At 42.1% G+C, this 16,775-nt stretch overlaps 1 protein-coding gene, 1 long non-coding RNA gene and 2 other non-coding genes across 6 annotated transcripts; 2 read left to right on the top strand and 2 right to left on the bottom strand.

Moving 5' to 3' along the window:
* The first annotated feature begins 46 nt into the window (after window positions 1-46).
* LOC115150969 (dnaJ homolog subfamily C member 5) lies at window positions 47-9,229 on the top strand. 3 transcript variants are annotated; one of them, XM_029694849.1, is made up of 6 exons: window positions 47-108; window positions 3,843-3,886; window positions 4,328-4,450; window positions 6,454-6,667; window positions 6,788-6,962; window positions 8,332-9,229. In XM_029694849.1, the coding sequence occupies exons 3-6, from the start codon at window positions 4,344-4,346 to the stop codon at window positions 8,418-8,420; spliced, it is 585 nt and encodes a 194-aa protein (XP_029550709.1). In that variant the 5' UTR covers window positions 47-108; window positions 3,843-3,886; window positions 4,328-4,343; the 3' UTR covers window positions 8,421-9,229. The 3 variants fall into 3 exon arrangements, with proteins under 3 accessions (XP_029550709.1, XP_029550700.1, XP_029550719.1); XM_029694840.1 differs by lacking the exon at window positions 47-108 and adding an exon at window positions 315-440; XM_029694859.1 differs by lacking the exon at window positions 47-108 and adding an exon at window positions 3,527-3,697.
* On the bottom strand, window positions 6,793-9,858 carry LOC115150985 (uncharacterized). The gene is made up of 3 exons (XR_003867186.1): window positions 9,786-9,858; window positions 8,323-8,425; window positions 6,793-6,928 (listed from the first exon to the last, which is right to left on the bottom strand). It is a non-coding gene; the product is annotated as an uncharacterized LOC115150985 (long non-coding RNA).
* trnay-gua (transfer RNA tyrosine (anticodon GUA)) lies at window positions 9,341-9,426 on the bottom strand. The gene is given in 2 exon segments: window positions 9,341-9,376; window positions 9,390-9,426. It is a non-coding gene; the product is annotated as a tRNA-Tyr (tRNA).
* Window positions 9,859-16,293: 6,435 nt separating the features above from the next.
* On the top strand, window positions 16,294-16,366 carry trnaa-agc (transfer RNA alanine (anticodon AGC)). Its single transcript has one exon. It is a non-coding gene; the product is annotated as a tRNA-Ala (tRNA).
* The last annotated feature ends 409 nt before the right edge of the window (window positions 16,367-16,775 follow it).

Here is a 16,775-nt window from a genome sequence, read left to right as displayed (position 1 = left end):
GAAATTAATTGATAGAATGGAAAATGAAATGCAAGAAAATAATAGGGTTGATTGCAGAGCGGTATCCCTCCTTTGTGGGGGGATCAGTGGTAATGTTTCAGCAGTAAGGTAGGCTACTTGTTCTTGGCGACTTTAAACGTGACAAAATCGCCGTCATTGATATTGTCTATGTTTCTCGTCTCATTTGCTCCCATTCTATCCGGATTATTTTCATGCTGCTCCTTCGCTCCTTATTCCACACAGATTTGGGCCCTCAAAAGACGAGGCCTCTATATTTTCTGCATCTTTATAAAAACGCGTACTCATTTTCTGTCCAAAACTCCTCTCAGACGTGATTCATCGTGATATGTCTCCAAATCTAAACAAAAGGAACGACCCCTCAAAACACGACAGCTACCGATGTACAACACTGGTGGATGAAGTGAAAGGAATCCTACGAGGTAAATATTGGAGAAGTTGCCTTTACAGTGGTTTGGTGGTATTCATTTAACGTGCCAGAAGAAACATTATCAATATGTATTCGGTCTTTTTTCACAATGCAAGTATAAATAGTACCCGTAATTGACCACAATTCTGTTCCACTCAATGCAGCACTGTGTAATTTCAACAGAAAGTGGTTGGCTCAAGGGGAAACCCGACGTCAATCTCACTCAAACTCGGCGTCCGGCAAACAATATTAAGTGCAACGAAAAAGCAAAAATGTGAATCAAGGTAAATGTATCTCCTTTCACTACCTAGCTAGCCATCTTCCTAAACATTAGTCTGCTCTCGAACACACCACCTGCCAGAGATGGAACCGTTCGAGCGACCGCATAACGCCCGTGCCCAATTTATCCAATTGCAGCATGGCTACTAATGTCACATCTATAGTGATTGGACAATGGCATAGACTTCGTTTGCAACAAGCTACGCTATTGGCTAGACGTCCAGGGCGATCCCCCGATACTGATTTGAGCAGTCGTTCACCGACGGCGCGGATCTCCACAAGGGTATTCCAGCACAATGGGGTTTGCCCTAGAGCAGTCCACATCATTGCATGTGATTACCTTTCTTGCATGAGTCATCCAGTTGTAGCGTACTTGAGAAGTGGGACTCCAGTTTTCAATGTGAGGCTATGGTGGAATTTAGTGGAATACACTTCCAGTATACAAAAAGTTATGTTTTTTAATGATCTATTTATTAAGCTATAGGGTGTCTGATAGCTCAGACTAATATAATACAAATCAAGAATAGGCTACTTACATCTGAAATTAATTTTGAAAGCCTGGCTAGCTATGCACACTTTGGCACATGTAACCTTTATTTAACTAGGCAAGTCGATTAAGAACAAAATCTTATTTACAATGACGGCCTACACCAGCCAAACCCGGACGACGGTGGGCCAATTGTGCGCTGCCCTACGGGACTCCCAATCACATCCGGTTGTTATACAGCCTGCATTCGAATCCACGTGTCTTTAGTTACGCCTCTAGCACTGACATGACATGGAATACAAGGAATGGAGTGGAATATTAGCTAAACAGATTGGCAACCACCCGCTGGGCACACACTGGTTGAATCAACATTGTTTCCATGCCATTTCAACTGACGCAGTAGGAAGGAGAACTTCCCACAAATGTATCTGAGAGAGAGAGAGAGAGGGAGAGAACAGAACTCATACTCCGCCTGTCCTGCATCAATGTCAGGCTGACCTATATCCATTACTAACACCTATTACCTGCAGACAGTGGCTATTGTCCGGTAGGTCTCTATTGTCAGGTCGTGTGAGTAGTAGGCTAGACCTAAATAATACCTTCTTTCCATGAAGTCAAGGAACACACCATTCCATTCAAGAATTCTCTCCTGAAAACACTGCTCTAAGAACCACCTCTACTTACATTCTGATTCAACTTTTTTGGGGGTCTTATGCAGGAGAACTGGGGGACAAGGCTGAGCTGTACCATGGCAACAGTCAGGCTGAATGCCAGTTGAGGGGCATAATGAGTACCCCTATGGCTTCTCCTCCACTACATCCCTCCCTCCCTCTCTTCTACGGCACTCTCAATGCAATTCCACACAATCACACTCCTTGGGAGGTCCTGCGTCTTTTCCAGGCAACTGAAGCAACAGTGTGCCAAATCACTCCACCAGCCAGTCACTCACCCTCAGCGAAGACTAGGCACATGATAGTAGACCCGATATCAACCTTAGCAAAGGACAAGCCAATCCAGACCCATTAGACTAGATATCGACTGGTGACGTTCTAACGGGTCAGAATGACTGGGCCTAGCTGTGGTGATTAATTAACTGCATTTTTCATACCCATTTCAAAAAGTCTATTTGAGGTTGGTGTTTATTTGGTATTTTTTACTAAATGTTTTCAACAAACCACTTGACCACTCTAAAATGACATAAGTGTGTGCATGCATGTGTGTGTATGTGTACACACTCCCATGAGTGTGACTCTCTGTGGGAAAGGGTAGGAAAACATTTGTTAATTAATTCCTCCAACAGTTCCTTTATAGCACACACATTTTGGTCCCTAGGCAGATATGCTCAGCTGCATCAGGCACTCAGCAAGCCCAGGGGGGCGTGGAGTACAGAGCATGGAGTCCAGGGACAGGTTAACTGCATACCTGCTGATTCTCCAAGCAGCTACAAGTATCTTGTTGCAATCCCCCCCACACCTCCCACCCCCTCCTCCTTTGTCGGTGACAGCCTTTAGGGAACCAGAGGAGTCGTTAGCGCTAATTGATGATACAGTGGGCCCCTCTGGATAAGAGCTACTGACTATTGGCAAAAAGTGGCATTCCTTATATAACATGTTCAGATGTAATAAGTCCACACGTTTAATTTGACTAGACTTGAACAATAAAAATGGCTGTTTTTTATCAGGAAATGGACCGTCAATAACATTTGAATCCAATCCTTCATGCCAATTTGTGGTTTTCTATGGACTAACAACACCATGAAGAATAAATTACAACTGTGATATGCCACTCCTTGATAGAATCACTGGTCTGATAACTTTACCCGATCTAAATGATTAGATATAACATCAAATCAAATTGCATTGGTCACATAGACATAATTAGGTGATGATATTGCGGATGTAGCGAAATGCTTGTAAAACAATAAACGTTCAGAGCTAATAATGTAAAAAATAACACACAAAAAAACAAAATACTGCAAAGTTACTTAGTGAACTAGAACCAGTGCTGCCATGTCTGTCGGCGCCATCTTGCCTTTTACTATTGCTATCATTAGTCTTTATATACACTGAGCTGAGGTGAAAACGATTTATATTGTTACGGTAAACTTTGAGTCCACCTGCAAACCCTTTATGGAGCTACGTTTTTACCTCTGGTCATGTTCATATGTAAAATATGCATGTATGTATCGCCATCTTGTGGAAGAGTATTCATGCAGGAAAATATTATTTTCCTTACCTTTCTTCTATATTCCAGTAGGTGGTGCTCTTGTGTCACTGAATACAGAGGTCTTGTGAAAACCATGGTGGAAACCTATCGAGTCTACTAAACAGATAGTATACTAAAAAGCACAACATTACATTAAATATTTTACCTTATCTTTCACTATCCTCTCAGACAGTCATCAACCAGTTGAACCCCGTTACTATTCCACCCAAACACCTCAGTATCCTGCAGTATAGTAGACCTACATCCGAGTCCCCTTTAAACCCCAACCCAACATCCAGGTAACCAGGTTAGGGCCACTGGCAGCGAGGCCTGCTGAAATGTGAGCCCATGACTATCTGCCTGTATTTTTTATTCATCTCATCCGCTGATCTAGTCCTCCACAGAGCAGACACCTGACTCCACTGACCTGTCTGTCTCTCACAGGGACGACTGAAGCACTGGAGCTGACGGCCTGGACAGAGGAACAGGTATGAAAGAGAGGAACGGGAAAGTCAGAGACAGCGATAGGAATAACTGTGGACAAATGCAGAGGATGTTTTTGGCAAAAATGTATCTTAAGTCTTTTGAGTTCTGTTGTTTGGTTTTTGAGGTCTTAGTCCATGTTTCAACAGTAAGGCAACAGGTTCTCTCATTTTGGTGTTCTCTGATAAATTTGGACAATGTATTTAGTGACTCTTGGATCGAACAGAGTGTTGAAGATAAAACATAGTGAGGGAGAGTTTGGGAAACAATTGAACTGTAGGTTCCCTGTGGGAAGTTTTTTAATTAATATTTACAACAGTTCTATCAATAATGAATAGAGATGCTGTGTGAACAGTATACAATTACTGGCAGATCAGGGGATCAGCTGAACAACCGCACAGTCAACATCAGGTATCATATGAAAATCATTGTGATGTGTTGTGCAGGTAATGGTGAGAAAAGATGTCAGAGCAAAGGCAACGTTCCCTGTCCACCTCAGGAGAGGCCCTCTATCTGGTCCTGGGCCTCGACAAGACCTGTACACCGGATGACATCAAGAAGTCATACAGGTACACACACACACACACACACACACACACACACACACACACACACACACACACACACACACACACACACACACACACACACACACACACACACACACAAAAAACACCACACACACTAAATCCTTGCTCCTTGTGTGTTTGTGCATGTGCAACCCATTTATAGATTTAGTTGTTGCCTTGAAGCGAGGACCCACCATTTGGAGTCATTGGCTTTGTAGAGTAACATATAACCTTATGCCTCAATGGAGAAACTGGACTGCATGTTACATCACTGACAACAACCCTTCAGCATGTTGACTCTTGGAGAAACTTTTATCCATATAACTAGAAATACTGTAATGCTGTTGGATTTTGGTTTGTAAACAAAGATCCTTTTCTTCATCAAAGCAGGTTATACATTGATCTGTAACCATGCACAAACAAACGTCATGTAACAACCAATGTCTATGGAGGTCAGAGGGAATCATTTTAATGGGATGTTTTTCAGGAGAAATGTGGCACAGATGTAGAAAAAGAATAACTTTGTGAGACAGAGTGACTGACTGCTACAAGACCTTTTATAATCACAGCAAGTGATTGTCAGACAGCTGCATGAATACAATATGACTTCCATAAAACTAAAATATTAATACTACAGAACAGATGGTACCCCTCGTTGTACTCAGTTCATATCAAGTGTGTGTGTGTGTGTGTGTGTGTGTGTGTGTGTGTGTGTGTGTGTGTGTGTGTGTGTGTGTGTGTGTGTGTGTGTGTGTGTGTGCGCGTTTCCCACACACAAGCGTGGGTGTACTTGGAAGCTTGTCACAACCTGTTGGGAATTGTATGACCCTAGCATTATTGCAGCAGACAAATTGCTATGTACCCACACGACAAGTAGTACCTCATCCTTATAATAAAATAGCAGGACAGACTTCCTATAATATGGAGAGCTGCTGATAAAACTCACTGGTCTCAGTACTCAACTTTAATATGGTTATTGTGTAATAATGTTAGTATGAAAGGAACCTTTGATGATTAGACCTAATCCAAATCAATTGTCTTAACTCAAGCCGTTATCAATTATATTTGGTAATGTAATTCTACATTTGAATGTAGATTTTGTTTAAGATAACTCTTTTATCCTATAACCTACATTTCAGTCAAAGGATGCCTGTCAAGCCCTCGTTCATACCTTGACTTCTCTCTCATTTCACCAATACATTTCCATTATGTAGTAAGGCATTCCAACATGTAGTAAGTCAGAATCTAATGACTTCTAATATAAATTCACTTCAGACTCGAGTCATACAGATGCCATCACAATTAGTAGTTCTTAATTAATTGCTCTAATTGGAATTCACTTCCAGGAACCATCCAAATGGTTAGCGTTTGAACAGCCCTTGTTTGTGGTTAATGAATATGTAATCATAGCAGCATTTTCAGAGCCTCTTGGCTTCATTAAAAATAAACAAGCAGACGTGCTTCAGAGCGTCATGAAATGTTGATGAGAAATTATAATTTACAGCAAAAAAAGAGTGAGAAAAAAAGGAATTATGTAAAAGTGACTGTAGTTATATTTATTTCATGGTGTCTGTCAACCAAGGGTTCCAATGGACCTAATGCCAAAAAATAAAAACTGCAGTTGAATTCAAAATGGCAGACTGGTACACCATGTATAGAACTGGGCACCAGCAGTTAGCTCAGTGTTTCAGTTATATACTCTAGGTTCAATATTTACATTCTCTAGCCTGACTTAAGAGTTTTAATTGTACTATACATGCTATTACAACTTTCTTTGGCTTATTGAACTAATATACCAATGCCTGGCAGGTGTGTGTGTTGATGGGTGTGAGGGAGCAGGCTTCTAACCACACCTAATGGGAGATAATACTGCTGCCTCTTACTGAACTCATTACATAAGACCATAAAATAACAAGACAGTAACAATGAAAACAACATTTATGTTAGCGAAGCCTTTCGGATTGCATCATCTTTTCAATTTCGTAATATTTTTTACTATTTAGAAAACATGCTTTGAAATATCATCCAGACAAGAACCCAGAGAACCCGAACGCCACAGATAAATTCAAGGAGCTCAACAATGCCCACTCCGTGCTGTCAGATGCCTCCAAGAGGAACATCTACGACAGCTATGGCTCCCTCGGTCTGTACGTGGCACAGCAATTTGGAGAGGAGAACGTCAATGCTTATTTCATGCTCTCCAGTTGGTGGGCAAAGGTGGGTGTGTGTGTGTGTGCGTGTGTGCGTGCGTGCGTGCGTGTGTGTGTGTGTGTGTGAAAAAGGAAAGTCTATGTTCATGTGTTAATAGTGAGTGGTCTATGTCCATCCTCCACACAGGGTCTGTTTGCCGTCTGCGGCGTGCTAACAGGCTGCTACTTCTGCTGCTGCCTGTGCTGCTGTTTCAACTGCTGCTGTGGGAAGTGTAAACCCAAAACTCCTGGAGAGGAGGACCCCGACAGCTACGTGTCCCCTGAAGACCTGGAGGAGCAGATCCGCACAGACATGGAGACAGGTGAGCAAATCAAATAACATTGTCACGTGCCGAATACAACAGGTGTAGACGTTACTGTGAAACGAGCCCTTTCCCAACAATGCAAAGTTAAAAAGGAAGAAAATTATCACACAAAAAAAGGAAATAGTAACACAATAAAAGGGTACCGGTACCAAGTCAATGTGCTGGGGTGTGAGGTAGTTGAGGTGATTGAGGTAATATGTACATGTAGCTAGGGATAAAAGTGACACAGCACAGTTACAATGGTCAGGGTTTTGTAACAGAGAGATAAGGTGAGCCCCACTGAGAAGAATGAAGTTTCCCTTTGACACTGATCTGAGGTCAGTGTTGCATTTCACATTCCTAATGGCTAAGGTTAGGACTCTAGGATGGTAAGCTGATCCTAGATCTGTGCCTAAAGGCAACTTCTACCATGAGCAAGCCTCACACACTATCTCTCACTGTTTCAGAATTAGCCTATAGCTCGCAGTTTTATTATCCATCTGTTGAAACAACAACAGCAGCAACCTCCTTAATAAGCTCTGCCTACATCACTCTCGTACCGTATCAATATTACCTCATCTATCAATGGAAAAGCATTTGATGCTGCAAAGTGACTTTGATGCTAGGGCACAAAGACAGTGGAATGGCACAGACAAACTTAAAATATGTTTTCTCAAACACTCCAAGTCAGCCAGTTAATGAAAATAAATATACTTGATATATTTGGGCCAGATGTTTGGATATGATAAATTGCTCTGGTGCCAGTTAGCTGTGGGAGGTGGGGTGTGTGTTTTTCCCCATGTCTCTGTAGTTCTTAGATACAACTGATAATTACTGCCTCTGAGTCACGTCTCTAAATGTGTTTCCATAGCAGTTATTTTGAGCCCCATCTCACGATTAAAGGGAAACAATGGCCTTGGTTTCAGGCACTCACTGCAAAGTCTCAGCCCCCATGGGAGGGTGATGAGAAGGCCTACTCATGTGTTTGGCTTCAGAACACATTGCTTATGATAACATATTTATTGGGAGAATTTCTGAATATGAATAGGACCTCCTACTGTAGGCATAGTCCAGGGTAATTGAACTGATTAACGGGGACTTTACAACCAAAGTTGTAAAACTGCCCTTCAAGCCAGCCAGGCTGACACAGTGTGTGGTGCCAAAAGGACAACCGGCAGCAGGAGGCTTGACACAGGTAGCCGTCACCGCCTCACAACAGGACAGTCAAGACATCCCCCAGTCTCAACAGGAACAGCTATACTATAGATAGTGTCCTAGGCCTATTTTTAGGAACATTTTGGAGGATATGACATATTTTATTAGTTCTGTGCAACATACTGCAACAACATAAACGGATGCACTGATGAGTTGATCTTACCTTCTCCAGACGCTGACGACGTCCCCATAATACAGCAGCCAACCAATGCAAGCGAGAGGACCGGGTTGATTGGTGACGGACGACGGGCCTATACCTAACACAACTGAGAAGAAAGATCGGAGGACTGGTGATGTCATAGGGATTCCAGAACTGGCTTTAAATACGTGTATTTGAGTATTTGTTATTTGAATACTTATTTTCAATGTATTTTAGTATTTTCAAATAATGTGGCCCGAATCAACTACAACTAAGTATTTGAAAGTGTTTTCAAATAATTTCCTATAAATAGCCTACTATTTAACTTGTTTCAAAAACTATTTTCAAATACCTGGCTTAAATGCATGGGAGTGTATTTGAGTCATTTTATTTCAGTATTTTCAAATAGATTCCAATATTCAACTACTTGTCTTTTCAAATAAAACATATCTACTTACTTCCAAATGTATTTGAAAGTAATTTAAATACCCTAAATAGTATTTGAACCCAGGTCTGAGAGGGATTCATACCTTGACCTGGTAGATCCCAAAAGGGTTCCAATTACATTCCACCCCTTGACTACACTTTGTAAATTCTGAATGAGTGTTAGTTTGTGTGCATTGTGTTTTGTGTTTGTTTGTTATTTATTCAGAACAAAATACAAAGTATCCCTAGAATTGTGCAGGTCCAAGTTTGGGCGGTAGCCTAGTGGTTAGAACGTTGGACTTGTAACCGAAAGGCAAGTTCGAATCCCTGAGTTGATAGGCAGTTAACCCACTGTTCCTAGGCCATCATTGAAAATAAGAATTTGTTCTTAACTGACCTGCCTAGTTAAGTAAAGGTAAAAATCAAAAAGTGTGGTTGTGAAAGAATTGAGAGATGTCTCTATTTTGTCATGTGAGCAATAAAGACCGCCCTTTTTGAAATGTTACTTTAGCATCTATTTTTTTAAACCACATTGCCAGTTTTTCAAACATGTAGATAATTAGATCAGTGTGTATCAATTGCTATAGTTTCACAAATCAGGTAATAAAAAATGTCTTCCTTCGAGCCGGATTTGAACCAGCGACCTAAGGATCGCTATTTAACCTCTACAGTCCTCCGCTCTACCAACTGAGCTATCGAAGGGTATACATGCAAAAACGTCGCAGTGGGCAATTTATACGTTAAGGTGCTTCTCTGGCAGGCATTCTAGCTAAGTTGTGTAGTTTACTTTCTGTCATTATGAGACTACATTTTTCAATCACAAAATAGTTTATTTGACCTCATTTTAACAGTCACATATTTAAATGAAGTATAAAAACAAACGAGCTATCTAGCTATGCACATAGCTAGTTACAGTAGCTAGCTAGCCAACGACTTTCAAACGCATTCGACACACTTAGCTAGCTAACACAGAGTTATCTTTGTAGCTAGCTAGCAGGAGTCAAGTCGAAGATAATGTGGACATGTGTAACCTAAAAGTATGCTAGCTGTAAATAATTTACCATTGTCAATGCCTACATTTTCCATAGAAGCTAGCAAGCAACAATGTTACTTTGTGAGCCGGAGACTGCCAGTGCCACATATGTGAAGCTAGCCACAATAAGAATTAACCACAATAGTGGCACTTTCGGTTCGCCTTGAAAATAAAAGTCTCTTATTGAAAGTGATGCAAATGCATACTAAACTGCAAAAAAAGCTAACTTAACACGTGAAAATATTTGTATGAACATAACAAGATTCAACAACTGAGACATAAACTGAACAACTTCCACAGACATGTGACTAACAGAAATAAAGGGGGGGGGGGGGGGGGGCGTCAAAATCAAAAGTAACAGTTAGTATCTGGTGTGGCCACCAGCTGTATTAAGTACTGCAGTGCATCTCCTCCTCGTGGACTGCGCCAGTTCTTGCTGTGAGATGTTACCCCACTCTTCCACCAAGGCACCTGAAAGTTCCCGGACATTTCTGGGGGAATGGCCCTAGCCCTCACCCTCCGGTCCAACAGGTCCCAGAAGAGATCCGGGCTCTTCGCTGGCCATGGCAGAACACTAACATTCCTGTCTTGCAGGAAATCATGCACAGAACGAGCAGTATGGCTGGTGGCAATGTCATGCTGGAGGGTCATGTCAGGATGAGCCTGCAGGAAGGGTACCACATGAGGGAGGAGGATGTCTTCCCTGTAACATACAGCGTTGAGATTTCCTGCAATGATAACAAGCTCAGTCCGGTGACACTGTGACTCACCGCCCCAGACAATGACGGACCCTCCACCTCCAAATCGATCCCGCTCCAGAGTACAGACCTTGGTGCAACGCTCATTCCTTCGACGATAAACGCGAATCCAACCACCACCCCTGGTGAGACAAAACTGCGACTCGTCAGTGAAGAGCACTTTTTGCCAGTCCTGTCTGGTCCAGCGACGGTGGGTTTGTGCCCATAGGCAACGTTGTTGCCGGTGATGTCTGGTGAGGACCTGACTTACAAGGCCTACAAGCCCTCAGTCCAGCCTCTCTCAGCCTATTGCGGACAGTCTGAGAACTGATGGAAGGATTGTGCGTTCCTGGTGTAACTCGGGCAGTTGTTGTTGCCATCCTGTACCTGTCCGGCAGGTGTGATGTTCGGATGAACCGATCCTGTGCAGGTGTTGTTACACGTGGTCTGCCACTGCGAGGACGATCAGCTGTCCGTCCTGTCTCCCTGTAGCGCTGTCTTAGGCGTCTGACAGTACAGACATTGCAATTTATTGCCCTGGCCACATCTGCAGTCCTCATGCCTCCTTGCAGCATGCCTAAGGCAGGTTCACGCAGATGCGCAGGGACCCTGGGCATCTTTCTTTTGGTGTTTTTCAGAGTCAGTAGAACGGCCTCTTTAGTGTCCTAAATTTTCATAACTGTGACCTTAATTGCCTACCGTCAGTAAGCTGTTAGTGTCTTAACGACCGTTCCACAGGTGCATGTTCATTAATTGTTTATGGTTCATTGAACAAGCATGGGAAACAGTGTTTAAACCCTTTTGTAACGGATCTTCTTAGAGAAGTGGAGGAGTCAGGCGCAGGACACAGGGATGAAGGTAAACCAAAACGTGTTTACTCAAATTATTAAATCCATCTTCTCTTAAAAATACATAGTCTGGAGAAAACACCTCCAACTACACTAAACAGACAAACAGTGAAACATCGATCGGTGGCAACTAGTAAGCCGGTGACGTCGACCGCCGAACACCGCCCGAACAAGGAGAGGGGTCGACTTCGGCGGGAGTTGTGACACCTTTACAATGAAGATCTGTGAAGTTATTTGGATTTTTACAAATTATCTTTGAAAAACAGGGTCGTGAAAAAGGTTTCTTTTTTTGCTGAGTTTATTGCAAACAGTGGTGGGAAAAGTACCCAATTGTCATACTTGAGTAAAAGTAAAGATACTTCAATAGAAAATTACTCAAGTAAAAGTGAAAGTCACCCAGTAAAATCCTACTTCAGTAAAAGTCTAAAAGTATTTGCTTTTAAATATACTTAAATATCAAAAGTAAATGTAATTGCTAAAATATATTTAGGTATCAAAATGAAAAGTATAAATCATTTCAAATTCCTTATATTAAGCAAACCAGACAGCACATTTTCTTGTTTTTTAAATTTACAGATAGCCAGGGGCACACTCGAAACACTCAGACATAATTTACATTATTTATGTAGTTTACAAACAAAGCATGTGTTTAGTGAGTCCGCCAGATCAGAGGCAGTAGGGATGACCAGGGATGTTCTCTTGATAAGTGTGTGAATTAGACAATTTTCCTGTCCTGCGAAGCATTCAAGTAGTACTTTCAAGAATTTTTACTTAAGTACTTTACACCACTGATTACAAATAGTGGAATCATGTCATATTTGGACTAAATAATCATTAACAAGATCGGAATGTTGTTATATAAAGGCTACAAAAGACAATAATTTGTTAATTTCACACTAAAAAAGTTAAATATGAGCTACAACACCAGTATTTGTGTAATCTCTTCACAGTTGTGTTCTGTGGGTGTCACTGAGTAGACTGATACACCATTTAATTCATCCACAATTCACAGTTAAGTCTGTGCAGTGTAATTTGAATGTCAATACGCACAATAGGCTGACTGGGGAGGTGATTTCCCACAGTCAAAGTCCCGTAATAACAGCTACGGTGCTAATATTTGTGTAAACTCTTCACAGCTGTGTTCTCTGGGTGTCTCTGAGAAGACTGATACTTAATTGATCCTCAATCCTGTACAGTGCAATTTGAATGTCCAATACACATATAGTAGGTTGACTGTTAAGCTTAATGTGGCTCATTTCACAGTGGTTTCAGAGTCCTGAGCTATGATGCTAATATTTGTGTATTCTCTTCACAGTTGTGTTCTGTGAGTGTTACTAAGTAGACTGATACCCAATTTCATTGATCTACAATCCATAGGTAAGGCTGCACCCTGCAGGTGATTTCCCGGGCCTGGTTCCATAACGGGGTAGAAGAGGTTCTTAGCCCCCTCAGTTGAAACTTGTGCCCCCTCAGTTTTATGTTCTTATATAAAAAAAACAGCCAAAAAGTTCAAATGATTGAGTGACAGGTTGACGCAAAATCTGTATCTCCGCTGTGCTGTGTCAACACAATAGACAGAGGGCACCACGATGTGTGTAGGGGGCTATGGAAAGCCACTGTGGCGGTTAGGTATGCTTCCATTGGGTTTCCATAAAAAGCAGGAAAGAACGCTTCTCATCTGTGAGAAGTGAATAATATGATATGCCTTCGCCTGTAATATTTTATTTTGATTTATAAGGGCGGTGTCAAGTTTACCGTTGAAGCTGCTTCACTCAACTCAGCATCAAACCCCACCGCTACGGAGTTTAATTAGCTTCTTAGCTCGCTGTAAAAGCGTTGGTCTTATTAGGCTTGCCTATTTAGCTAGCTCGAACCAGCTAATCTGCCACTGCCACGATGGATATCAGAAATTGGCTTCTCCAAAGTACCCAAACAAAGCCTGGCTCCTGTCTCAGTGGTTGTTAAAAGTTGTGACAGCATTGTGAAGTTCCTCTCAGACACCAAATGCATGTGTTCGTACAACACAGAAGTAAGACTCGAGGCTACAGGGCTGCTGAAGGCAGTGACAGACCCGGCTTTAAGTTTAAAGCCACCATGGCACACAGAATCCTCAGTCTTCTCAACCCTCCAAACAAATTGCTCAAGGCAAAAGCAACAGATCTTTACACTGGAGTTAAAGTTGTCCATAGTGCATTTGAGTCCCCCGAGAAGACATTTGGGCGCAGTTCAGTGCCAATGGCACTGACACACCACCAGTACCAAGCAAATAACAAAGTTATGTATGTATAAATATCCAGCAATACGTGGTGGACAGTACAGTAGGCCAGGAGGACAGAGGAGAAGAGACTGAGTGTAAAAGGCTGTTCTTGGATGCTGTCATTGGTGAAATGTCAGAATGATTCAGCGAATGCAACAGCCAACTGGTGGAGGCCCTGTGTGCCCTTGACCCAGAGAGCCATGACTTTCTAGATGTAAAAAAGGTCAGTGAAAGCATTACTGGATCAAAGCAAAACACATTTGGTGGAAGCTGAGTTTAATGTCGCTCGCCAGTTTTTGCAGACTGAAATCGCCCGCTCCTGCTCCAATTAGGTCAAATGGACACCACTTGATATCCTGCAACGATTCTCTGGGCCTCTCTCTGCTATGCCGACCATGCTTACTGCACTGACACATGGATTGACTTTTGGTGCGTCCACAGCTACATGCGAGAACAAATTTTCCACTTTGACAAACGTGTTCAGTCGGCACAGATGAAGCATGGGGATCTTACAAGAAGATTTCGGGGAGAATTGAACGATCGATTTCTCAGGAAGTTCCACAGAGCATCAAGGAGGCTGCAACTCTTCTGAAGAAAAAAAATCTAGTAGTTAAAAAAATATATATTTTGTCATATCCAATTAAGATGTCTCATTGCTGCAACTTGGGAGAGGTGAAGGTCGAGTCATGCATCCTCTGAAACATGACCCACCAAACCGCGCTCCTTAACACCCACCCACACCAATGTGTCAGAGGAAACACCATTCAACTGATGACACTGTCAGCCTGCAGGCACCCAGGCCACCACAAGGAGTCACTAGAGCGCTATGAGCCAAACCATCCCCTTACCCGGACGACACAGGGCCAATTGTGCACTGCCCTATGGGACTCCAGGTCAAGGCCAGTTGTGACACAGCCTGGGATCAAACCCAGGTCTGTAGATATGCCTCAAGCACTGTGATGCAGTGCCTTAGACTGCTGTGCCACTCGGGAGGCCAGCTGGTTGGTTTTTATAAAAATCTTGGGTGGTATAGCCATTGGCGTCATTTCATCAAAAACCTAGGGTATGGAATGGCAAAATGACTTCCTTAGCCACTAGCCTACAGTAGGTTTTCAATGGCCTTGCTTTAGTATGTAGGCCACTGTCCATGGAGCTGATAGAGCACCGCAACGATTTCACGCCAAACTGTCACTTCTTTGTCAAAAGCGCTCAATGGTTTCAACATTTGAACTTTTATGTTTATTGTGGTATAGTGTGATATAAGCAGAATTCTATATAATTGTGCCACATCACAACGTGTCGCTGAACTCATGAGCGCCATGATTTTCCATGTATGAAGCGGGCCTATAGGCCTGTTAATTTGACAAGACAGCTGTGCATGGCTGCATCTCACTGTAGGCTGTAGGCTATGTTTTGGTTATTTGATCTCCATTCACCTTTTGTTTACTGCATTTGTTACTGTTAATGTAACGAGCCTAAATATAGATTTTTCCGTGCCATTATTGATCTGTTATTTTGTTTACTAGGCCTACTTGGTATAGCTGTTTTGTTTTGTTCGCATTCATTTGTTCGCATTCACAGTCGTGTCAGTATTCTAAGCCAAATTATTATCCAGTCATTTTGTTTGCATGTATTAATAACTAGGCTACTACTTTCAGCATTTAGTTTGCATTATTTAGGTAAGACAGCTGTGTGTACGGCTGCATTCACATAGGCTGTCAGTAATACTCTAGGTGAATTACCCTATCTATCTTGTAGCCTAAATTCATTACCAAAACTTACTTTAGTGTGTAGGGTACTATCCATTGTACTGATACAGCGCAGCAGAGATAAGCTACAGATTTAGTGCCAGTGTCACTTCAAAAGCACTCAATCAATGGTGTAGAAGTCGCTGCATTTTAACTTTATGTTTATTGTGGTATATAAGCAGAAGTAATTCCAATGCAAAAAAACCCCAAAATTGTGCCACCTCTGGCCCCTCACCGATTTCAATTGCCCCCTTATCACTTTATCCTGGCACCGCACAATAAGAGCTACAATGCTAATATTTGTGTAAACTTCACAGTTGTTTTCTGTGGGTGTCATTTTCAGTGAAAAATGTATGTGCAAAACACATAGTAGGTTGACTGGTAAGCTTAATGTGGTTAATTTTACAATGGTTTCAGAGTCCCGCAATATGAGCTACAACACACAAAATGTTTGTCAAATCTTTACAGTTGTGTTCTCTGGGTGTCATTGAGTAGAATGATACTCCATTTCATGAATCCACAGTCCAATATGAATGTCAGTAAGCACCATAGGCTGACTGGTGAGGTCATTTCCCACAGTCAAAGTCCTGCAAGAAGAGCTAATAACAACTCTTTATAGTTGTGTTTTGTGAGTGTCACTGAATAGACTGATTCACAATTCATAGGTAAGTCTGTACAGTGAAATATAATTATGCTCCCAATGCAATTCTGAAGTGTCATACGTTCACAGTGCAATATGAACAGTTTTTTAATCAGGGACTTTTATTTTGAAGGCAAACCGCAATTCCACTAGTGTGTCTAGCTTCACATAGGTGCTAGTGCTGAGAAAGAACTGCCTGAAAATGTTTCACTGCAAGGGAAGTAGCAACATCGTAGCTTCACTCAAAACAGCACTCGAGATAGCCTGCTGTATTCATTTTATCCACTGCTTCTTTTTTAGTTATGTGGGGAATTAGCTCAAATGGTAGAGCGCTCGCTTAGCATGCGAGAAGTAGCGGGATCGATGCCCGCATTCTCCAAAACTTTTCCCGTCCCAGCGCGTGACGAAATTTAAGTAAACGTGAGTAAATATTTAAATTACTTTGTGGCGATATTTCGCGCAGGCATGGCCAGCCACGCGTTATAGCTTATACCACGCGTTATAGCTTATACCACGCGTTATAGCGGTAGCCTGATATACTTTCCTTAACTTTTCCTGCTCATCTCTATGGTAAGTCTTATCGCTATGGGTGTAATATATTCGACATAGCAATTAGGATCTGGCTAAAAATACCTGAATCAGTTATAGAACCCATTGCCCTTTATGGTTGTGAGGTCTAGGGTCCGCTCACCAACCAAGAATTCACAAAATGGGACAAACACCAAATTGAGACTGCATGCAGAATTCTGCAAAAATATCCTCCGTGTACAACGTAGAACACCAAATAA

Source organism: Salmo trutta, chromosome 2, assembly GCF_901001165.1.
Source record: "Salmo trutta chromosome 2, fSalTru1.1, whole genome shotgun sequence".
NCBI classification, from domain to species: Eukaryota; Metazoa; Chordata; class Actinopteri; order Salmoniformes; family Salmonidae; genus Salmo; species Salmo trutta.
The sequence above is the reverse complement of the archived record's forward strand: the minus strand, read 5'-3'. Positions and strand labels throughout refer to the sequence as shown.

What these genes read in the sequence shown, in the direction of transcription:
- LOC115150969 (XM_029694849.1), top strand. Translation starts at nt 4,344, where the DNA reads ATGTCAGAGCAAAGGCAACGTTCCCTGTCCACCTCAGGAGAGGCCCTC. An exon ending in GACATCAAGAAGTCATACAG is followed by an intron (nt 4,451 to 6,453) that starts GTACACACACAC and finishes TTTACTATTTAG; the next exon opens with AAAACATGCTTTGAAATATC. An exon ending in TCTCCAGTTGGTGGGCAAAG is followed by an intron (nt 6,668 to 6,787) that starts GTGGGTGTGTGT and finishes TCCTCCACACAG; the next exon opens with GGTCTGTTTGCCGTCTGCGG.